The 25,831-nt window shown below is 39.3% G+C and overlaps 1 protein-coding gene across 2 annotated transcripts in view; it reads right to left on the bottom strand.

Moving 5' to 3' along the window:
- Positions 1-7,986: 7,986 nt before the first annotated feature.
- The window catches only part of LOC128701715 (proton-coupled amino acid transporter-like protein CG1139), a 72,717-nt gene continuing 54,872 nt past the window's right edge, over positions 7,987-25,831 (bottom strand). For both annotated transcript variants that reach the window (XM_053795582.2, XM_053795583.2), the window contains exons 6-10: positions 24,493-24,669; positions 23,559-23,737; positions 16,955-17,127; positions 15,104-15,224; positions 7,987-13,451 (exon numbers count right to left, since the gene is read on the bottom strand). In XM_053795582.2, coding sequence (XP_053651557.1) covers positions 13,307-13,451; positions 15,104-15,224; positions 16,955-17,127; positions 23,559-23,737; positions 24,493-24,669 — 795 coding nt within the window. In that variant the 3' untranslated portion in view covers positions 7,987-13,306. The remainder of the gene's footprint in view (positions 13,452-15,103; positions 15,225-16,954; positions 17,128-23,558; positions 23,738-24,492; positions 24,670-25,831) is intronic.

Raw genomic sequence — 25,831 nt, 5'->3', positions numbered from 1 at the left:
CTGATTGAGGTTACTAGTTCTCATGAGCATTGACTACATCTATGGCATAAAGCCCAGGACATCTGTACATACTATACACTGACCAAAATGTAGACCGCTGGCTGCTCTAAGAGATACACTCATTGGAACTTACAAATTCGTCTGTACAACACAAAATTCGACATGGCAAGAACATAAGTGGGAAAGAAAACTCTGAGACTTTTATATAATAAAATACGTAATAAATACAACATAATTAAAAAATTAAAATGTACAAACTGAATTCCTTTAACAAAATAACATCTATAAAACATAACAAAAGGTTACTGAATGAGTGGAATCATTATATAAATACAGTAGCCATATAGGGAGGATAATTATTATAAGACCATGATACAATTATCCATAACTGTCTGACAAGATTATTATTTATTTCATCCAACTTTTTCCTTCAAAAAGGGATGTCTGGATACTGGAGAGGTGCTCTAGATACAAGGAATTGGATCTAGGATCAAACTTGATTACACCCAACCCTTCCCTAACCCTTACAGGATTAGTAGTTTCCGGTAAAGATAATAATACAGCTAACCCTCCACTTTAGCGAGCTTCGAACATTTGCGTATGCAAATGTTCATTATTTGTTATTAAGCCATAACATGTATATACAATATTTTACAATGTTTTATGATTATTTGTGGTTCAATAGGTTAAGGAAGCAGTATTGTTAGGCTAAGTAAATACTGTTATTATATTTCCCTACAATATATTTGCGCATCAAAACAATCGTGAACACTTCAGTACAGTATTATTATATTTCCCTACATTATTTCGTGCACCAAACATTTGCGAATTTTCAAGATTGTGAGGTTCTTGATCCCCTAACCCTCACAAATGTGGAAGACCTCCTGTAATCTGTCTTATATTTGTTACACATGTAGATGCACTTAACACAAAGTGGTTAAATTTTTATTTAATTATTAAAAAAATTATTAAAAAAAAGTCAAAACAATCATTCAGTACAACACCGTACATTATGCTATACCAATCTACATCTTTTGTTTAACACATCAATAATTTCAGACCAAGGTAGAGTGACCCTAAGAAGGAAACACATCCACCATTGCTTTTGTTCTAGTCGATTGCCTGAAAAGTGCAGACATCAGGCTTCATAAAATTCACCAAACTAAAAACTCGACCTATCACTTGGAGTGCAGGTACTCCACTTTTCACTCCCTTCAAGTCAGCTACCTTGATTCCTGTGAAGGGTTCTTGATGTGAGGAACCAGAGGTTCCCTTTTTTCAATTAAGTACCAATTACTGCCTACTCCCCAGGAGATGTATGACCCACATGGGTTTGGTGCTTCTCCATAAATTTAACGCATTTTACATTTTTTTTTCAACACGTCAACCATTTCCCACCAAGGCAGGGAATAAAGTCGCTGGGTCACCTAATCCAGAAATAACCATTAAACCTTAAACTGTCTTAACAAATTTACGTTCACATGCGTAGTGCTCCAAAAGTAGATTTACGTTTTTTTACATATTTTCAATAACAAAAAAAAAAAAAGGTAGATCAAAGTTTTATTTACACGTTTTCAAATGTAAAGAAAAAAAAGATCTACGTTTTTTTACATACTTTCAAATGTTGAAAAAACTTAGAACTACGTTTGGACAGTTTAAGGGTTAAGGTGTGTTGGTTACAGAACTGTCAATTATTATCACAGCAAAACACCCTCTTCTCTAGCCACCTGCTCTCTCCAGTTATTCTTCTATACTAATAACCCACGTAGGAGAAAAAACTTATGACGACATTTTGGTCCAACTTGGACCATTACTTAGCTTCAGTAGGAAATGGCTGATGTGTTAGAAAAAATAATAATTGTCCTATGAGCATTTTTATTGTTATTAACATGGGGAGCACTAAACCCATTCTCCTATGAGCAGCTTATTTGCATAATGGTCAGGGTACTGGGCCTTTTTGTGCCTTACTAAATTGAAGCTTTTATACTACCTACTTCCAGAACTCTACATCCAAAGCTTCTTCATAAGCCACAATAAACCTTTTATCCTAATTATTATATTTATGAGGAAGTGCTGAACTTGCTGGGGTCATACAGTACTTGGCAAATGAAAGTTAACTATATTTCAGCTGAGAAACATGAACATAACTCAAATTCCTCAGGTCAAGAGAATTTCATTAGCCTCAAAGTGCCTGCCTTGAAGGGTCTTAGTCTTAATTTGGTCACTCTAACCATACCACAGGCGGGATTTGAACCCGTGGTCAGAGATTCTCAAAACTCCAGACCGTCGCGTTAGCCACACGACGGTCTGGAGTTTTGAGACTCTCTGACCGTGGGTTCAAATCCCGCCTGTGGTATGGTTTGTTTGCAATCATGTCATTATGATTTCGTGAGTCTTGGTCACTATGTAATTAGTCTCTGAGGTGTCAGAACTTCTATGCAGTTTTATAATACATGTATATCAAATTTCCAACTACTGGAACTAATGATACCCAACTTTATGTGAAAAATATATCCTTTCACAAACTGATATTACACTATTATGACTATAATAAATTCTACATCTCTGACAACATGAAGGTGTATAGTAACATTCTTGCACCTTGCTCCTAGGACACCCAGGTAGTGTGTAAAAGGCTTAACTATGACACAGTAGACTCAAACTGATGCAATATACACTCAGTGGCCACTTTATTAGGTACACCTGTATTTTTTTTTTTCAACAAGTCGGCCGTCTCCCACCGAGGCAGGGTGACCCAAAAAGAAAGAAAATCCCCAAAAAGAAAATACTTTCATCATCATTCAGCACTTTCACCTCACTCACACATAATCACTGTTTTTGCAGAGGTGCTCAGAACACAACAGTTTAGAAGCATATACGTATAAAGATACACAACATATTCCTCCAATCTGCTAATATCCCGAACCCCTCCTTTAGAGTGCCGGCATTGTACTTCCCATTTACAGGACTCAAGTCCGGCTATATAAAAATAACCGGTTTCCCTTGTCTTTAATACACATATCTAATCAGCCAATCATGTGGCAGCACCTCAATGGCTAAAAGCGCAGACATCATCTAAAGGATCATTTGTTGTTCAGCCTGAACCTCAGAATGGGGAAGAAATGTGATCGAAGTGGCTCGTGACTGTGGAATGATTGTTGGTGCCAGACAGATGGTGTGGTCTGAGTATCTCAAAAACTGCTGATCTAGAATTTTCATGTACAACAGTCTCTAGAGTTTACAAAAAGATGGTGTGAACCACAAAACATTCAGTGAGCAGTTCTGTGGGTGAATATGTCTTAATGAGGGGTCAGAGGAAAATGACCAGACTGTTTCAAGCTGACAAGGTGACAGCAGCTCAAATAACCTCATGTTACAACAGCAGTATGCTGAAGAGCATTTGAATGCACAACATGTCAAACCTTGAAGTGGATGGGCTACAGTAGCAAAACACCACATCAAGTTCCACTCCTGTCAGCCAAAAATAGAAGACTGAAGCAGTTCAAGACTGGAAAAACATTGCCTGGTCATATGAATTGCAATTTCTGTTGCAACATGCAGAGGTAGGATCAGAATATGGTGTAAACCTTGGGATGCAGTGAAACAGGAGATTCACAGCATGAGTGTGCAGCAACATGATGCTATCATGTCAACATGGACCAGGAACTCTTAAGAAATGTTTCCAGCACTTTGTTCAATCATGACACCAAGAATTCTGGCTGTTCTGGAGGCAAAGGGATGTCCCTACCCAGTACTAGAATGGTATACCTAATGAAGTGGCCAGTGTATTTCATTAGGTATTTGTTGGCATTTGCAAACACACAATACCTGTTACTAGCAGATATCAAAACAGTTCTCGAGAGGAAACTGGCTTCCCAGCCAATACAAGTGCCTGAGTGTTCAATCATGCACATCCTAAAGTATTTATGATTAGGACATTATCACCTTGTAATGCAGTATTCTGGAACTCATCTACTGTGCAAATAAAGGGATGAGTGTACTTGTTGAAAATACAGTGGACCCCCACTTTACGATCAGCTCCCAATGCGACCAATTATGTAAGTGCATTTATGTAAGTGCGTTTGTATGTGTATGTTTGGGGGTCTGAAATGGACTAATCTAATTCACAATATTCCTTATGGGAACAAATTCGGTCAGTACTGGCACCTGAACATACTTCTGGAATGAAATAATATCGTAAACTGGGGGTCCACTGTACTTAGTGTACAGTACTAAATAATGCAGGTTGAGGATTCTTTAAAATTTAATTTGTAGAACTGAAATGAAGATCAGTAAATAATGTAAAGGCAAATGTGTGATGTGAAACTTAAGACCCGACAGTAGTACATTAATATCACTTATTTATAATAATGATGTGCAGGAAAATTCAAATTACAGAAAGATTTCAAAAATATAAATCATATGAAATTCTCTCTAATTCTGAATTTTAGACAGAAATTTATAAGTGTTGCTTTTATTTGGACAATTCAAAGTTTTATTCAATGTAAATTTAAAATATGTTTCCCAAATTTTATAGAATTTGAATAATTCAAACTGACATAATACAGTGGACCCCCGGATAACGATATTATTTCAATCCAGAAGTCTGTTTGGGTGCCGTTATAGACCGAATTTGTTCCCATAAGAGATATTGTGAATTAGATTAGTCCGTTTCAGACCCCCAAAAATACACCTACAAAAGCACTTACAAAAATACACTTACATAATTGGTCGAGTTGGGAGCTGATCGTTTTGCGGGGGTCCACTGTACTGTACAGTGGTACCTCGGGATACGAACTGTTCAAAATTTGAACATTTATGTAAGTGATTTTTTAAGTGTATTTTTGGGGGTCTGAAACAGATTAATCTAATGTACATTATACCTTATGGGAACAAATTCGTTCGGTATCGGCACTGGAGCAGTCTTCTGGAACTACAGTGGACCCCCGGTTAACGATTTTAATCCGTGCAAGAGGGCTCATCGTTATGCGAAATAATCGTTATGCGAATGAATTTTCCCCATAAGAAATAATGGAAATAAAATTAATCCGTGCAAGACGCCCAAAAGTATGAAAAAAATTTTTTTTTACCACATGAAATGTTAATTTTAATACACACAAACTGAAAAAGGCATGCACAATTAAATGACACTTACTTTTATTGAAGATCTGGTGATGATTGATGGGATGGGAGAAGGGGAGAGAGAGTGTTAGTGTTTAGAAGGGGAATCCCCTTCCATTAGGACTTGAGGTAGTAAGTCCTTTTCTGGGGTTACTTCCCTTCTTTTTTTAATGCCACTAGGGCCAGCTTCAGAGTCACTGGACTTCTTTCGCACAAGATATCTGTCCATAGTGGCCTGTACCTCTCGTTCCTTTATGACTTGCCTAAAGTGTTTCACAACATTGTCAGTGTAATAATCACCAGCACGGCTTGCAATAGCTGTGTGAGGGTGATTTTCATCCATGAAGGTTTGCACTTCAAGCCACTTAGCACAGATTTCCTTTATCTTTGTAGTAGGCAACTTCTTCAATTTCTCTGTCCCCTCCTCTGAACCAGTTTCCCCAGGTCTGGCCTCTTGCTCTTGAAGTTGATCTATCAGCTCATCAGTGGTTAGTTCTTCATTGTCCTCCTCCACCAACTCTTCCACATCCTCCCCACTAACCTCCAACCCCAAGGACTTTCCCAATGCCACAATGGATTCCTCAACTGGCATAATCATCTCAGGGTTAGCCTCAAACCCTTCAAAATCCCTTTTGTCTACACATTCTGGCCACAGTTTCTTCCAAGCAGAGTTCAAGGTCCTCTTAGTCACTTCCTCCCAAGCCTTACCTATAAGGTTTACACAATTGAGGATATTAAAGTGATCTCTCCAAAACTCTCTTATAGTCAGTTGAGTTTCTGAGGTCATTACAAAGCACCTTTCAAACAGAGCTTTTGTGTACAGTTTCTTGAAGTTGGAAATAACCTGCTGGTCCATGGGCTGCAGGAGAGGAGTGGTATTAGGAGGCAAAAACTTCACCTTAATGAAGCTCATGTCCCCATAAAGTCGCTCTGCCACGTCTGTAGGATGACCAGGGGCATTGTCTAACACCAGGAGGCACTTAAGTTCTAATTTCTTTTCAGTTAGGTAATCTTTCACATTGGGGGCAAATGCATGGTGTAACCAGTTATAGAAAAATTCCCTAGTGACCCATGCCTTACTGTTTGCCCTCCACAGCACACACAAATTATCCTTGAGGACATTCTTTTGCCTGAACGCTCTGGGAGTTTCAGAGTGATACACTAATAAAGGCTTCACTTTGCAATCACCAGTAGCATTGGCACACATCAACAAAGTAAGCCTGTCTTTCATAGGCTTATGTCCTGGGAGTGCCTTTTCCTCCTGAGTAATGTAGGTCCTGCTTGGCATTTTCTTCCAGAACAGGCCTGTTTCATCACAATTAAACACTTGTTCAGGTTTCAGTCCTTCAGTTTCTATGTACTCCTTGAATTCCTGCACATATTTTTCAGCCGCTTTGTGGTCCGAACTGGCAGCCTCACCATGCCTTATCACACTATGGATGCCACTACGCTTCTTAAATCTCTCAAACCAACCTTTGCTGGCCTTAAATTCACTCACATCATCACTAGTTGCAGGCATTTTTTTAATTAAATCCTCATGCAACTTCCTAGCCTTTTCACATATGATCGCTTGAGAGACGCTATCTCCTGCTATCTGTTTTTCATTTATCCACACCAATAAGAGTCTCTCAACATCTTCCATCACTTGCGATCTTTGTTTCGAAAACACAGTTGAACCTTTGGCAAGAACAGCTTCCTTGATTGTCTTTCTGGTGCCCACAATAGTAGCGATGGTTGATTGGGGTTTCTTGTACAGCTTGACTAGGTCGGCTATACGCACTCCACTTTCATACTTATCAATTATCTCTTTCTTCATTTCTATAGTAATTCTTACCCTTTGAGGTGTAGGGTTGGCACTAGAAGCTTTCTTGGGGCCCATGGTCACTTATTTTCCAGAAACAGCACCGAAAATACTGTAATAATACGAAATATTCCGAGTGTATGCTTGGATGTTACCGCGGAGGCTGGCTGGTAAACAATGGGACGGCTGGCACATGTGAGGCTGGCTGAGGGCACATTGGACGCGTCTCGGACGAAAATCGGTAAGCGGGTTTTTAATCGGTATGCGCGGCAAAAATTTTGCGATAAAAGTAATCGGTATGCGGAAAAATCGCTATGTGATGCCATCGTTATGCGGGGGTCCACTGTAATTAATTTCGTATCCTGAGGTACCACTGTATTAGGAAAATGTTTGAAAAACATTGTCAATTTTGTATTTACATACTAGCTATTGCTCATTAAAATGATGTCACTTATACATCACTGTATACAGTACTGTATACCTTTTATAATACAGTGGACCCCCGACATTCGATGGCATCGACATTCGATAAATCCGACATTCAATGAATTTTAACGCAAAAATTTCGCCTCAACATTCGATGGAAAACCCGACATTCGATACGATTCGTACGAGACGTGTCCACATGTGGCCTGAACTGCACCGTGTGTGCCAGTGTTTACAAGCCAGCCAGTGTGCGCGCATCTAAGGATACATTCAGTACATTCCATATTATCACTGTTTTTGGTGCTTGTTTCTGCAAAATAAGTAACCATGGGCCTGCAACTAGTGGTGATGTGAGTGAATTTAAGGCCAGCAAAGGTTGGTTTGAAAGATTTAAGAATCGTAGTGGCATACACAGTGTGGTAAAGCATGGTGAGGCTGCCAGTTCAAGTCCTAATGGAAGGGGATTCCCCTTCTAAACACTAACACCATCCACACTCTCCCCTCCTCTCATCCCATCAATCATCACCAGATCTTTATTAAAGGGAAGTGTCAATTATTCTATTGTTATTGTTGTTATTGTAATTATTCTATTGCATTAAACTTAATATTTCATGTGGTAAATTTTTCTTTTTTCATACTTTTGCATGTCTTGCACGGATTAATTTGATTTCCATTATTTCTTATGGGGAAAATTAATTCGACTTTCGATATTTTTGACATTCGATAGCTCTCAGGAACGGATTAGTATCGAATGTCGAGGGTCCACTGTACAGAGGACCCCCGCCTTACAATATAATTTCATTCCAGAAGTATGTTCAGGTGCTGTTACCGAACGAATTTGTTCCCATAAGGAATATTGTAAATTAGATTAGTCTGTTTCAGACCCCCAAAAATACACATACAAACGCACTTACATAAATACACTTACATAATTGGTCGCATTGGGAACTGATCGTAAGGCGGGGGTCCACTGTACATGTACAGTGGACCCCCGATTAACGATATTTTTTCATTACAGAAGTATGTTCAGGTGCCAGTACTGACCGAATTTGTTCCCATAAGGAATATTGTGAAGTAGATTAGTCCATTTCAGACCCCCAAACATACACGTACAAATGCACTTATATAAATACACTTACATAATTGGTCACATTAGGAGGTGATCGTTAAGCAGGGGTCCACTGTGTTAAAAATAACAAATCACTAAAACACTTATACTGATAAAAATAAGAATTTTGATTAATAAGCTTTAAAAAACTCACTTTGATATTAACCCTTAAACTGTCCAAACGTAGATCTACATTTTTTTCAACATTTGAAAATATGTAAAAAAAGCAGATTTTTTTTTTTTACATTTGAAAATGTATAAAAAACTTTGATCTATGTCTTTTTTCTTGTTATATTTGAAAATACAGTGGTCCCCCGCTTTTCGTAGTTCCCGGCAATCGTAAAATTCGCCAATCATGGGGGTATTTTCGTATAAACATGGACTCGCTTTTCATAGGTTGACTCGCGAGTCGTAGTTCGTCCGGGACGCGTACCCACGGCGTGAGCCGGGGCGGCAGCCAGTCTGGCATTGTTTACCAGTGAGCGAAGGTCCCCTCACGTGCTCCAGCGAAATATTTCATAATATTCCATATATTTTAGTGCTTGCAAGTACTAAATAAGCTACCATGGCTCCAAAGAAAGCTCCTAGTGCCAAGCCTGTGGTGAAGAAGGTGAGAAATACGATTGAATTTAAGAAAACCATCATTGAACAATATGAAAGTGGTACAGGTGTGGCCGAACTGTCCAGGATGTATAAGAAACCCTACACAACCTTATGTTCCATAGTGACCAAGAAAAATGAAATAAAGGATGCTGTTGTTGCAAAGGGAGTAACTATGCTGACAAAAATGAGATCACCAGTACTGGAAGAGGTTGAGAAGTTATTATTGGTGTGGATAAATGAGAAACAATTAGCAGGAGATACTCTTATGACTTCGTTTATTTGTGAAAAGGCTAGGCAGTTGCATGAAGATTTGGTAAAGAAATTGCCTGCAAATAGTGGTGAAGTGGGTGAATTTAAGGCCAGCAAAGGCTGGTTTGAGAGATTTAAGAACCGTACTGGCATACACAGTGTGGTAAGGCATGGTGAGGCTGCCAGTTCGGACCACAAGGCGGCTGAAAAATATGTGCATGAATTCCAGGAGTACATAGAGGCTGAAGGACTGAAACCTGAACAAGTGTTCAATTGTGACAAAACAGGCCTCTTTTGGAAGAAAATGCCAAAGAGGACCTTCATTACACAAGAGGAAAAGGCAATGCCAGGACACAAGCCTATGAAAGACAGGCTGACGCTAATGTTCTGTGCTAATGCTAGTGGGGATTTCAAAGTGAAGCCATTACTAGTGTACCATTCTGAACATCCCAGTGTGTTCAGGAAAAACAATGTTATGAAGAGTAAATTGTGTGTGTTTTGGAAATCTAATAGTAAGGCATGGGTCACGAGGGAAATTTTCGTCGAGTGGTTCAATGAAGTGTTTGGCCCTAGTGTGAAGGAGTATCTCCTGGAAAAGAAATTGGATCTCAAGTGCCTGCTAGTAATGGACAATGCACCTGCTCATCCTCCAAACTTGGATGACCTAATTTTCGAGGAGTTTGGGTTCATCACAGTAAAGTTTTTGCCCCCGTATACCACTCTTCTCCTCCAACCCATGGACCAGCAGGTTATTGCAAACTTTAAAAAACTCTACACAAAAGCAATGTTTCACAGGTGCTTGACTGTGACCACAGACACTCACTTGACCCTAAGGGAATTTTGGAGAGAACACTTCAGCATCCTCCACTGCATAACCCTTATAGGTATGGCTTGGGAGGGAGTGACTACCAGGACTTTGAACTCTGCCTGGAGAAAATTGTGGCCAGATTGTGTTGACAAGAGGGATTTTGAAGAATTTGGGACTGACCCTAATGAGCCTATGTCTGTTGTAAAATCAATTGTGGCACTGGGGAGTTCCATGGGGTTGGATGTGAGTTAGTAGGATGTGGAAGAATTGGTGGAAGACCACAATGAAGAGCTCACCACTGAGGAGCTGCAAGAGCTTCAGCAGGAAGAGCAACACATCACAGCTCAGAATCTTGCTGCAGAGAAGGAGGAAGAGAGATGGAAGAAGGTGCCTTCTTCAGAAATTAAAGAGATTTTTACTATGTGGGGTAAGATGGAAAGCTTTATGGAGAAACATCACCCTAACAAGGTTGTTGCAAGCCAGGTTGGCAACATGTACAGTGACAAAGTCTTGGGCCATTTTAGGGAAGTGTTAAAGAGATGCCAGAAACAGAGCTCTCTCCACAGTTATTTTGCGAGACAGGACTCCAGTGACTCTCAAGGTGGTCCTAGTGGCATTAAGAAACAGAGAAGAGAAGCAACCCCAGAAAAGCAAATGGTACCTGAGGTGTTGATGGAAGGGGATTCCCCTTCCAAACTGTAAACAATCCAATCTCTCTCCTCCTCCAGTCTCCCATACACTAAGAAGAATCTCCAATAAAGGTAAGTGTTATGCTGTTAATGTTTCATTCATCATTTCCCATTGTATTGTTTATGTACTACATCTATATTTCATGTTAAAAAATTTTTTTGTTTTAATACTTCTGGGTGTCAGGAACGGATTAATTGTATTTACATTATTTCTTATGGGGAAAATTGATTCGTAAATCGTAAATTTCGTTTATAGTAATGGCTCCAGGAACGGATTAATTACGAACAACGAGGGACCACTGTATGTAAAAAAAACGTAGATCTACTTTTGGAGCACTACACATGTGAACATAGATCTGTTTGGACAGTTTAACCCGTAAACGGTCCAAGCAGATCTACGTTCACACGTGTAGTGCTATAAAAGTAGATCTACGTTTTTTTTTACATATTTTCAAATATAACAACAAAAAAAAAGTAGATCAAAGTTTTTTTACACATTTTCAAATGTAAAAAAACAAAAAGATCTATTTTTTTTTACAAACTTTCAAATGTTGAAAAAACGTATATATACGTTTGGACCGTTTACGGGTTAAGGCTTAATTATTTGTCTGCATTATATATGTGATCAAATCACTCGGTTAAATATTGTTTTTTCATATAAAAAAAGTTGGTATAATAGTGTCTTAATATGTTACAAAACTTCAAATAATGAAGCTACAGTAACAGATAACGACTGTTGACAATATTAAATATTTGTATCAAGTAATATTAAAGTAACTATATGTATATCATACATTATAAAAATTGAGAGTACATACATACAGTATATACATACATACAGTATATACATACATATTTTAACAGGTTTCTCACAAAGGCAGATGACTGAAAAAACGAAAACATACAGTACATACTGAAATATAAATATGTACACCTACCATCCAACTTACGACCTGCTCGACATACGACGACTCGACTTACGACCGTGTTTTTTATGCCAAATTTCTGGGAAATAAACAACTATTTGTGTTGTACACAGTGTTTATCCTAAACCTTACAGTATAAAATACAGTACTAACAGCATAAAAAGTAAAGTAAAACATGAAATACCAAAATAAAACAATAAAATAAAGTCATTACAAAAATTTTATGTTGATATTCAGTAGTAAAGTTCGACTTACGACCGGTTTCTCGGAACCGAACTCGGTCGTAAGTCGGATGGTCGGTGTAAACTGAAATGAAAATATTTCTTTACTGATTGAATTTAGAGTTTACCTATACAAATGAAAGTGACTTATGTACAAAATTTACACTAAAAGTAGGATCCATTCTTTATGAAAATGTATAAAATTATCAACTATCTGATTGTACAAAGCAATATACCAATATATAAATGTTGTATATGTAATATAAACAGTATAAAATGAACTGATTTGCAAGACGGGAACGTTTCAAATCACAAACGATTTTCTCAAGGTTATTTACTTGGCGTCTACCCAGGGAGTGCTCTGGGGGTCAATGACTCCATGACGTGGTCCCAGACCAGGCCTCCCAGTGAGTGACTCCATGACCTGGTCCTAGACCAGGCCTCCCAGTGAGTGACTCCATGACCTGGTCCCAGACCAGGCCTCCCAGTGAGTGACTCCATGACCTGGTCCCAGACCAGGCCTCCCAGTGAATGACTCCATGACCTGGTCCCAGACCAGGCCTCCCAGTGAATGACTGCATAACCTGGTCCCAGACCAGGTCTCCCAGTGAATGACTCCATAACCTGGTCCCAGACCAGGCCTCCCAGTGAATGAACTGATCAACCAGGCTATTGACTCTATATATTAATGGTACTTGGAAATGCTGGAAGTTTAAATAATAAAGTTATTGTCAGGTAAAAAAAAACACAAGTGCGCCTAATACGACATTTTATCATGGCAACGTTTTACTCTCCAGGAGCTTTGACAGCTTGACGACGCTTCTGGAGAGCAAAACGTTGCCACAATAAAATGCCACATTAATTACACTTGTGTCCTTTTACCTAACATATTGTTGGCAATTCTCCCAATATTATTTATTCTGCACCAAGGCACCACAATTATTGGGGTCCTAATTATCTATCAGTATGCTAACAAATAAATAAAATTTAAGAGACTAGTTTGATAAATTTCTGTGATCCAGATTAAAAATTATACAGATGTAACTACAAACACTGTTAGAAACTATTACGTAAAAAAATATTATTTCCTTTTTGTATTTGAATCTGAAATATTTTGCATTTTATTCCTTGCTGTATTGAACTTTTAAGTTTTTAAAAACTGATGAAGACAAAAATCCACATCGATTGTTCTTATCAAAATCAAGAAATAGTCATTCAAATTCTCACAGTAGACCTACAAAAGTGTATTATTTGGTCTATATTCATTTCAGTACCTTAAAAAATAATTAACCTCAAAATAAAAGTTGTGTATGGAACACTTAAGTGGACAGATGCAACATACATATAATTATTTTTAGCAAATTACCCCAGGTAGAGGGTCTGCAGAATGCTTGAAGTATTCAACTATAGCTTCAATGCTGGCGTAAGTTCCTGTGACAAAGCACACGATTCCAAATGTGAAGAATAAAGCACACTTGATCATGGTGAATCTTGTTACTCTGGAAAAGAAAAAGCCTAATTTTGATAACTTATATAAAGCATAGGTGCTCCTTGACTTACAACAGGATTACATTCTGACAAACCCATCATAGGTTGAATATGAATATAATTTTTTTTTCCAACACGTTGGCCATCTCCCACCGAGGCAGGGTGACCCAAAAAGAAAGAAAAGCCCCCCCAAAAAAACTTTCATCATCATTCAACACTTTTACCATCACTCATCCATAATCACTGTCTCTGTAGAGGTGCTCAGATATGACGGTTTAGACGTCCCTCCAAACTGCCAATATCCCAAACCCCTCCTTTAAAGTGCAGGCATTGTACTTCCCATTTCCAGGACTCAAGTCTGGCTAACCAGTTTCCCTGAATCCCTTCACAAAATATTACCCAGCTCACACTCCAACAGCTCATCAGGTCTCAAAAACCATTCACCTCCATTCACTTCTAACACACTCATGCATGCTTGCTAAATAAATAAGCAAATAAATAACTACATGTACTGTCACTGAATAAGTAAATAAATAATTACTGTAACTTACTAAATACCAGTATTGAAAAGTAAATAAATAATTACAAGCTATGGACTTGCTGCCTTCATGCTGGCTAATTATCTTAAGATTTATTTCTAAAGTAATTACTACTGCACCATTGTCAAGTCAAAATATAAGTCAAACCATTGTAAGTCAAGGAGCACCTGTATGCAAGTTACTGTTCAGCTAAAAATTATATTACAGGTCTGAATGTTATTCAACATTAGTGCCATCACATATTATGGTATTAGTTACATCAGTCAGACTGACATCACACATTATGGTATTAGTTACATCAGTCAGACTGACATCACACATTATGGTATTAGTTAGATCAGTCAGACTAACATCACACATTATGGTATTAGTTAGATCAGCCAGACTGACATCACACATTACGGTATTAGTTAGATCAGTCAGACTAACATCACACATTACGGTATTAGTTAGATCAGCCAGACTGACATCACACACTTACCATAGGCTGCTTTTATTGGTAAATATTCCTCTTTCCCATTTACTCTAACTTAAATAAAGCCTTGAAGCTTCTCATAAACTCTACAACTGACCACCTGAAGAGCAGAGCAACAAGCTGACAGGCAGTATAAAAACACATAATGAAGATGGTTATTTTATATGACATGTAGCCTCATATTTGCCCTATCCTGCCTATCCTGTGCCTTTCCCAAATACGTACATACAACAGCTTCCTCCCTTTATCTAAGCGTGTTTCACATGTACAAACATTCAGCTCCATCTTCGTCTATTTTCAAGCTTCCTCTCTAAATTGTTAAATAGTTTCCAAATTATTACTGTAGGTATAATCTCGGCACAGATTTGAAAATATGTACAGACAGCATTGGCTGGAAACTTCATTATACAGTGGACCCCCGCTTAACGATCACCTCCCAATGCCACCAATTATGTAAGTGTATTTATGTAAGTGCGTTTGTACGTGTATGTTTGGGGGTCTGAAATGGACTAATCTACTTCACAATATTCCTTATGGGAACAAATTCGGTCAGTACTGGCACCTGAACATACTTCTGGAATGAAAAAATATCGTTAACTGGGGGTCCACTGTATTATGAAAATTTGCATAAACAAAATGTAAATCTTACCTTGGCCAAAATGTAACTATTTCTAAGATGGGTGGAAAAATGATGGCCAAGGCAGATGATGACACTGCGCCCACTAGTGAGATAAACAATCCAATGTTTGGAATGGCTGCTGCGAAGATAACTGAAAAAAAATATTCATTAAGTGCATTCTCTTGTATCTATGTAAAAACTATTACAATAATTTAGTCTTCAGAAAGTTTCAAATTTATTAAATTTCTGTATATTGAAGAATTAACTGGTTAAGTTTATTATATGCTGTAAGAATGTTCATTTGCAGTCCAGTATAGTATTACATAAATTGTTCATTGGAAATAATATACAGTGATTAAGTTAACTGAAGTGATTTTTTTTTTTTTTCAACAAGTTGGTCGTTTCCCACCGAGGCAGAGTGACCCACCGAGGCAGGGTGACCCACCGAGGCAGGGTGACCCACCGAGGCAGGGTGACCCACCGAGGCAGGGTGACCCACCGAGGCAGGGTGACCCACCGAGGCAGGGTGACCCACCGAGGCAGGGTGACCCACCGAGGCAGGGTGACCCACCGAGGCAGGGTGACCCACCGAGGCAGGGTGACCCACCGAGGCAGGGTGACCCACCGAGGCAGGGTGACCCACCGAGGCAGGGTGACCCACCGAGGCAGGGTGACCCACCGAGGCAGGGTGACCCACCGAGGCAGGGTGACCCACCGAGGCAGGGTGACCCACCGAGGCAGGGTGACCCACCGAGGCAGGGTGACCCACCGAGGCAGGGTGACCCACCGAGGCAGGGTGACCCACCGAGGCAGGGTGACCCACCGAGGCAGGGTGACCCACCGAGGCAGGGTGACCCACCGAGGCAGGGTGACCCACCGAGGCAGGGTGACCCACCGAGGCAGGGTGACCCACCGAGGCAGGGTGACCCACCGAGGCAGGGTGACCCACCGAGGCAGGGTGACCCACCGAGGCAGGGTGACCCACCGAGGCAGGGTGACCCACCGAGGCAGGGTGACCCACCGAGGCAGGGTGACCCACCGAGGCAGGGTGACCCACCGAGGCAGGGTGACCCACCGAGGCAGGGTGACCCACCGAGGCAGGGTGACCCACCGAGGCAGGGTGACCCACCGAGGCAGGGTGACCCACCGAGGCAGGGTGACCCACCGAGGCAGGGTGACCCAAAAAAGAAAGAAAATCCCCAAAAAGAAAATACTTTCATCATCATTCAACACTTTCACTTCACTCACACATTATCACTGTTTTTGCAGAGGTGCCCAGAATACAAAAGTTTAGAAGCATACACATATAAAAATACACAACATATCCCTCCAAACTGCCAATATCCTAAACCAAAAGGGGTTATTTCACTTAAATGTCTTAATTTTTGATTAAGGAAATTTTTTTTTAACACATTGGCCATCTCCCACCGAGGCAAGGTGACCCGATAAAGAAATACTTTCATCATCATTCACACTATCACTACCTTGCCAGAGGTGCACAGATACAGCAGTTTGGATGCCCCTCCAAACAGCAAAAATCCCGATCTCCTCCTTTAGAGTACAAGCATTGTACAGTGTACCCCCGGTTTACGATATTATTTCATTCCAGAAGTATGTTCAGGTGCCAGTATTGACCGAATTTGTTCCCATAAGGAATATTGTGAATTAGATTAGTCCATTTCAGACCCCCAAACATACACATACAAATGCTCTTACATAAATACACTTACATAATTGGTCGCATTGGGAGCTGATCGTAAACTGGGGGTCCACTGTACTTCCCACCTCTAGGACTCAAGTCTGGCTAACTGGTTCCCTGAATCCCTTCACAAAATAGTACCCAGCTCACACTCCAACAGCTCGTCAGGTCCCAATACTTACATGTTATGAGTACCAGAAATGCTCTGAATGCATACTCCCCAAGACGTTTTGCCCTGGTAGAGTGAAACCTTGAGCTCAGGTGAGGCCACATAATCTCAGCAGGAACATATAGCATAAGAGAATATGTGAGGTAGATTGCAAGAGCCATCAATATCTTCACCATCTGTGCTAAACTGAAAAATGAAAAATATTCATCAATATATTAACTACAAATATAGGCAGTAGGTTGGTAGACAGCAACCACCCAGGGAGGTACTACCGTCCTGCCAAGTGAGTGTAAAACTGAAGCCTGTAATTGTTTTACATGATGGTAGGATTGCTGGTGTCTTTTTTTTATCTGTCTCATACACATGCAAGATTTCAGGTATGTCTTGCTACTTCTACTTACACTTAGGTCACACTACACATACATGTACAAGCATATATATGCACACCCCTTTGGGTTTTCTTCTATTTTCTTTCTAGTTCTTGTTCTTGTTTATTTCCTCTTACCTCCATGGGGAAGTGGAACAGAATTCTTCCTCCGTAAGCCATACGTGTTGCAAGAGGCGACTAAAATGCCGGGAGCAAGGGGCTAGTAACCCCTTCTCCTGTATATATTACTAAATGTAAAAGGAGAAACTTTCGTTTTTCCTTTTGGGCCACCCCGCCTCGGTGGGCCACCCCGCCTCGGTGGGATACGGCCGGTGTGTTGGAAGAAAGAAAGATTAACTACAAACACCCATTCATGCATGAATAAATAATACATTTAAAAAATAATCATATGTATACAGCAATGTTCACTGAGAGCTCGTTTATCTACATTGTTATTATAATCACAAGGGAAGCACTAAACCTGTACAAGTCTTATAGTGCTCAGAGAACAGGAGGTAATCAGGTTTGACCCCTCAAAAACAGGGAAGATAGATCCAATTTCCCAGATCAAGTCCTTTATTAGCATCAAAGGAGGTGAGTATGTTGCAATTTTGAGACTTATTTCAATTAGAATGTCTCTGCACTTTTGGCAAGACAGCAAATGAATGATGGTGTGAAAGTTTTCATTCTTGCTTTCACCACCTTGGTGAAAAATGGTCAATGTGATAAAAAAATAAATCCTGGCAGACTCTGAGGTAGGGCCACCCAAAAAATTAGAAATACTTTCACCGTCATTCATTCAGTCGCTGTTTTGCCAAAAGTGTGTTGACATCAAGGTTCAGATGACTCTCTGAACTGTAGCATCCCCACTTTTCCTTCAGAGTGCAGGCAGCACTGTACTTCCCACCTCCAGGACTCAAGTCCAACTAACCAGCTTCTCTGAATTCCTTCATACATATTACCTTGATCACACTCCAACAACACATCAAATCATAAAAACCACCTGTTTCCATGCATTCATACCTAACATAAAAATAGTAGAAACAATTCATCATAAGCAAATGTTCAACTGGATGCAAAAATTGTAGCAAAGCATGGGTTTGCAATGCTTGAATTCTTAAATGGTAGTATAAAAATAAATGGAAATGGGAAGTACAATGCCTGCACTTTAAAGGAGGGGTTTAGGATATTGGCAGTTTGGAGGGATATGTTGTGTATCTTTATACGTATATGCTTCTAAACTGTTGTATTCTCAGCACCTCTGCAAAAACAGTGATAATGTGTGAGTGTGGTGAAAGTGTTGAATGATGAAAGTATTTTCTTTTTGGGTCACCCTGCCTCGGTGGGAGACCCCCGACTTGTAGAAAAAAAAAATAAAAGTCAATTAACTTACTACTACTACAACTCTACACTGTACATTGTTGGTCAAGCCTCATAGATTAAACAATGCAGTTTAGGTAATCATACTTAAGATTGATCATAATTTTAACTTCACTAAAAAACATGCAAGACTCTTTTTCTAGAAAGATCAAGAGAGAATAATGAGCCTACACTCTTAACCTGTAAACGGTCCAAGCAGATCTACGTTCACATGTGTAGTGCTCCAAAAGTAGATCTACGTTTTTTTTACATATTTTCAAATATAACAAAAAAAAGTAAATCAAAGTTTTTTACACATTTTCAAATGTAAAAAAAAAAAAAATCTACTTTTTTTACATACTTTCAAATGTTGAAAAAACGTATACAGTGTACCCCCAGTTAACGATATTTTTTCATTCCAGAAGTATGTTCGGGTGCCAGTACTGACCGAATTTGTTCCCATAAGGAATATTGTGAAGTAGATTAGTCCATTTCAGACCCCCAAACATACACATACAAACGCACTTCCATAAATACACTTACATAATTGGTCGCATTGGGAGGTGATCGTTAAGCGGGGGTCCACTGTATATACGTTTGGACCGTTTACGGGTTAAAAGGCACAGAATACAAGGGGATTTAACTGAAGTGTACAAATAAAAAATGGGCATCAATAAAAGCCAAAGTACTAAAAATATCCAACCAAAACAGAATCTGAAATAATAGATTCAAGTTACATAAATTTAGATTCAGAAAAGAAATAAGAAAGTCACTGGTTCAGCAACAGTTATGTATCAGGAGAATGACCTGCCAGGTAGTCACTGAATGACCTCCCAGGTAGTCACTGAATGACCTGCCAGGTAGTCACTGAATGACCTGCCAGGTAGTCACTGAATGACCTGCCAGGTAGTCACTGAATGACCTGCCAGGTAGTCACTGAATGACCTGCCAGGTAGTCACTGAATGACCTGCCAGGTAGTCACTGAATGACCTGCCAGGTAGTCACTGAATGACCTGCCAGGTAGTCACTGAATGACCTGCCAGGTAGTCACTGAATGACCTGCCAGGTAGTCACTGAATGACCTGCCAGGTAGTCACTGACACAGATGGGTAGGAAAGATACATGAGTTGGGTGTGAGAGTGTCTATCCAAGACAACACAAGATTATCCCTCACAATAGGACAATAATTCCATGTGGAAGTAGAGAAGAATTCTTCCTCCACAAGTCATGTGTGTTGTAAGAGGCAACTAAAATGCCAGGAGCAAGAGGCTAGTAACCTTCTGTATAAATTACTAAATGTAAAAAGAAGAAAAGCTTTCATGTTTTCTTTTTCGGGTCACCCTGCCTCAGTGGGAGACGGCCAATGTATTAAAAAATAGGACAATAAATAGTTAATTCCATATTTTATTTAATGTATGTTTGTTCCCTCAGAGCAGCTTATTCAGCCAAGACTGCACTATTCACATTCTGTCTCGTCTAATCACTCACCAGTTCACAAACTTGCCTCTTAATGAGGTACAACTATCCATCAGCTGCTAATGTCGGCTACTTCCAAGTTATTTTTTCAACACACCATTCATCCCCCACCAAGGCAGGATGACCCAAAAAAGAAGAAATGAAAGAGTTTTCTTTCTTTTTATATTTAGTAATTTATACAGGAGAAGGTTATTAATATTTTGCTCCAGGCATTTTAGTCGCCTTTTACAACACTCATGGCTTACACAGAAGGATGGTTCTTCTCCACATCCCTAATAAAGTTCTTGTTAACCTTTAAATGGTCCAAACGTATATATACGTTTTTTCAACATCTGAAAGTATGTAAAAAAATATAGATCTTTTTTGTTTTACATTTGAAAATGTGTAAAAAACTTTTATCTACTTTTTTTTTTGTTATATTTGAAAATATGTAAAAAAAGTAGATCTACTGTTGGAGCACTACGAATTTGAACGTCGATCTGTTTGGACCATTTGAGGGTTAATAAACCATAAAAGCTGTGTGTAAGGATCTAGAGATGGTGAACTTATGAACTGTGCTTCCAATACGCTTCAGAATTAATTAGGAAAGGAGCTGAAAATACACAGTACTTATTATTTATTTTTTTTATTATCACACTGGCCGATTCCCACCAAGGCAGGGTGGCCCGAAAAAGAAAAACTTTCACCATCATTCACTCCATCACTGTCTTGCCAGAAGGGTGCTTTACACTACAGTTTTTAAACTGCAACATTAACACCCCTCCTTCAGAGTGCAGGCACTGTACTTCCCATCTCCAGGACTCAAGTCCGGCCTGCCGGTTTCCCTGAACCCCTTCATAAATGTTACTTTGCTCACACTCCAACAGCATGTCAAGTATTAAAAACCATTTGTCTCTATTCACTCCTATCAAACACGCTCACGCATGCCTGCTGGAAGTCCAAGCCCCTCGCACACAAAACCTCCTTTACCCCCTCCCTCCAACCTTTCCTAGGCCGACCCCTACCCCACCTTCCTTCCACTACAGACTGATACACTCTTGAAGTCACTCTGTTTCGCTCCATTCTTTCTACATGTCCGAACCACCTCAACAACCCTTCCTCAGCCCTCTGGACAACAGTTTTGGTAATCCCGCACCTCCTCCTAACTTCCAAACTACGAATTCTCTGCATTATATTCACACCACACATTGCCCTCAGACATGACATCTCCACTGCCTCCAGCCTTCTCCTCGCTGCAACATTCATCACCCACGCTTCACACCCATATAAGAGCGTTGGTAAAATTATACTCTTATACATTCCCCTCTTTGCCTCCAAGGACAAAGTTCTTTGTCTCCACAGACTCCTAAGTGCACCACTCACCCTTTTCCCCTCATCAATTCTATGATTCACCTCATCTTTCATAGATCCATCCGCTGACACGTCCACTCCCAAATATCTGAATACATTCACCTCCTCCATACTCTCTCCCTTCAATCTGATATCCAATCTTTCATCACCTAATCTTTTTGTTATCCTCATAACCTTACTCTTTCCTGTATTCACTTTTAATTTTCTTCTTTTGCACACCCTACCAAATTCATCCACCAATCTCTCCAACTTCTCTTCAGAATCTCCCAAGAGCACAGTGTCATCAGCAAAGAGCAACTGTGACAACTCCCACTTTGTGTGTGATTTTTTATCTTTTAACTCCACGCCTCTTGCCAAGACCCTCGCATTTACTTCTCTTACAACCCCATCTATAAATATATTAATCCTTTGACTGTTTCAGGCCCCTTTCTGAAACTGTCATTTTTTTCGCTCAATTTTTGAAAAAAAAAAAAAAATTTCTAATGAAATGATAGAGAATCTTTTTCTGATGGTAATGACACCAAAAGTTCGAGATTTGGTCGAAAACTCATGGAATTACGCTCCCGCGAAGTTAGCGGTGTCGGCGACATATGCGTATCGGCGATTTCGTCAACTTTGAGCCCTATTTTCAGCCAATTCCGTTGTTCCAGTTGACCAAACTCATAGCTATTTCTTTAGAACTCCATTTTATCTATCTGCTGAGTACAAGAAACCTCCCATTTACCAATTTGGACTACCCAATATTGTGGTAAGAAATTGGCAATTTGGCCAATTTCACACAAACTAAAAAAGATGCCAATTTCAAAATAGGGTCCAGAATAAACAAGGTAGACATTCTTGGCACTAAAATAACATATCCTCTGTTCATTAGTCACATCTCTAGGCCCCTCTTATATTATTATTGCTTTCTATTTTGATTTTTTATTCATACAAAAAAATACAAAATTTACTGTTATGCAGACTACTGCATTATTGTAAAAATGGTATAAATAATATCATTGCACTAGTGAAAGAATATTAGACTCCCCAGTTGACGTGTATTGGACGTGTGGTGTGATTTGTTTACTCCTGAACATTGGTAAAAATCGAACATTTCCGCTACTTTGAGCTCAGTTTCAAGGTCGTTTTCATTGTCAAAGTAATGAAAATCATCTCTATTTCTGTAATGTTTTCCATTTTATCACCTAAGACCATGAAAACGCAAATACATCGATAAATACTATATGAAAATACACCTCAAAGTCGGCGTTTTAATCCAAAAAAACGATCAGTTTTTTTTCTCATTACGCACTGTGTGCTGCAGGATTTTTTTTATGTGGTGCACACTGACCACACAGACCCATTCTCTCACATGTGAGCCTACCAGCTTTCTTCCGCTTGATTTGAAGCCGCTAGAATTATTGAGTATATATACATCTGAAACACTGGCTCGTAAGACGTATATATACAACCAAAACAGTCAAAGGGTTAAACAACCACGGTGACATCACACATCCTTGTCTAAGGCCTACACAGTACTTATAGCTCCTTTTAAAAGCAAGGTTCAATTCAGGTTCATAAAACTCTGCTATTAACCCGTAAACGGTCCAAACGTATATATACGTTTTTTCAACATTTGAAAGTTTGTAAAAAAAGTAGATCTTCTTTTTGTTTTTTTTACATTTGAAAATGTGTAAAAAAAACTTTGATCTACTTTTTTTTTGTTATATTTGAAAATATGTAAAAAAAAAACGTAGATCTACTTTTGTAGCACTACACATGTGAACGTAGATCTGCTTGGACCGTTTACGGGTTAAATGGCATAGTCAGAGTAACAAAAATTCTGACAGACATCTTAATCTGACCAGCCTGGCTGTGGTTCGTATATTGGTTTACATGCGGCCAGATCAACCTGGTTGATCAGGCCCTGATCCACCACAAGGCTTGGTCAGGGACCAGGCCGAGGGGGGGGGCATTGATCCCCGGAACACCCTCCAGATATATCTATCTATTGGAACAGTCAAGTTTAAATAAATAAGATTATTAACATAATACTAAAATGTTAAAAAGCGATGGAGAACTTACTTATCGCTCGGGGGAATATTTAAAGTGATGGATCCATGTACAGCATCACCATATTTGAGGTAACCAAAGAAACCCACCGCAATATAACTACAAGTGACTAGAATCATGGCAGTATTAAGGACGCCATTACATCCACGGAAATCTTCTGGATTTGTCATCTTTCTTTCTAAAGGAAGAACCTGAGGAAAAATAATATTAGCTTAAGCAAGAAAATAAAAATGAACTGAACATTATAATTGCTTACACAACTACAACACAGAATTATTTTCAACTAAGAGGCGTAATAATCACCATAATAATCACCATAATAATCACCATAATAATCACCATAATAAAGAAGAAACTTATAGAAAATTAATAAACACAGTCTAATTAAAATTCAATATTTATTCATGTTAAATTTGTGTACAACATTTGAAGAACGGTAATGGGTTTTCAATAGTTTAAAAATTAAGTTTATATTTACAATAAAAACAATAATGGTCCTGATTATGGTCATGACTTAATAATGATCCCGAAGAGATTGTGACTTTAAAGTTACTTCTCCAAGTCATGAGTTAGTTGTGATTTGATTTATTTATTAATTTACCAAAAGTCATACATTCTTTAGTTCTATCCTTCTGTCTATTTAAGACACTTTCTGTGAGTACCTTTTTTCTTGGATCTTATGCAAAAAAAAGTAGATCTACGTTCGGAGTGCTACGCATGTGAACGTAGATCTACGTTTGGACAGTTTAAGGGTTAATAATGTCTCTGACTGCCATCTGACTCCATTACCAGAGAAATTCATCTGACTGATGAACTTCTCTGGTAATGCTTGTCTGTGACCTGACCACAGACAAGCATTACCCACAAGTTCAACAACACCTGCAGTCACACAAAGAGGGATAATATTAAAAGATACAAGAAATAATTAACAAGCACAACAACTTACCACACCTATACCCTCAAAGGCATAAATGGAAGTTCCAAGGAAAAGTGGCAGCTGTTTCCACGACTTAAATTCAGGACGGTCGTATGAAGACGGTATATCTTGGAGCAAATAACGAAATGTGATGGCCAGGCCTAGGCCTAGGAAGACATTACTAATGAGAGAGAATGGTGCCAGCACCTGCAGAAAAAATATATGCTGTTTGAAATAAAATTGGAATTAGTATTAGAAGTATAGTTGGCAATGCTTGAAAATTATCTCCACTTTCTAATCACTACCTATATATTACTTTCAAGTCGTATATCCATTATTTATATCACCATCATGCTTATACTATATGTGCACCACTACTATATACACCACCACCACTACTATATGCACTGCCACCACTACTATATACACCACCACCACTACTATATACACCACCACCACTACTATATGCACTGCCACCACTACTATATACACCACTACCACTACTATATGCACTGCCACCACTACTATATACACCACCACCACTACTATATACACCACCACCACTACTATATACACTGCCACCACCACTATATACACCACCACCACTACTATATACACCACCACCACCACTATATACACCACCACCACTACTATATACACCACCACCACTATATACACCACCACCACCACTATATACACCACCACCACCACTATATACACCACCACCACTACTATATACACCACCACCACTACTATATACACCACCACCACTACTATATACACTGCCACCACCACTATATACACCACCACCACTACTATATACACCACCACCACCACTATATACACCACCACCACTACTATATACACCACCACCACTATATACACCACCGCCACTACTTTATACACCACCACCACTACTATATACACCACCACCACCACTATATACACCACCGCCACTACTATATACACCACCGCCACTACTATATACACCACCGCCACTACTATATACACCACTGCCACTACTATATACATCACCGCCACTACTATATACACCACCACCACTACTATATACACCACCGCCACTACTATATACACCACCGCCACTACTATATACACCACTGCCACTACTATATACATCACTGCCACTACTATATACACCACCACCACTACTATATACACCACCACCACTACTATATACACCACAACTTCAAGAGACAAGTATACCGCAGTAACTACTGAAACTTCCTTGCTAAGCTCTTAACCTGAAACAACTAAAAAAAAAATAAATAATAGCAGTAAAGAGTTTTACTCACAGTTTGAGTATTCTCACAATGTTTTACATTAGCCATACTATATGCATTATAAATAA

Source organism: Cherax quadricarinatus, chromosome 96 (assembly GCF_038502225.1).
Source record: "Cherax quadricarinatus isolate ZL_2023a chromosome 96, ASM3850222v1, whole genome shotgun sequence".
NCBI lineage: Eukaryota > Metazoa > Arthropoda > Malacostraca > Decapoda > Parastacidae > Cherax > Cherax quadricarinatus.
This window is presented reverse-complemented; position numbering and strand designations above follow the sequence as displayed.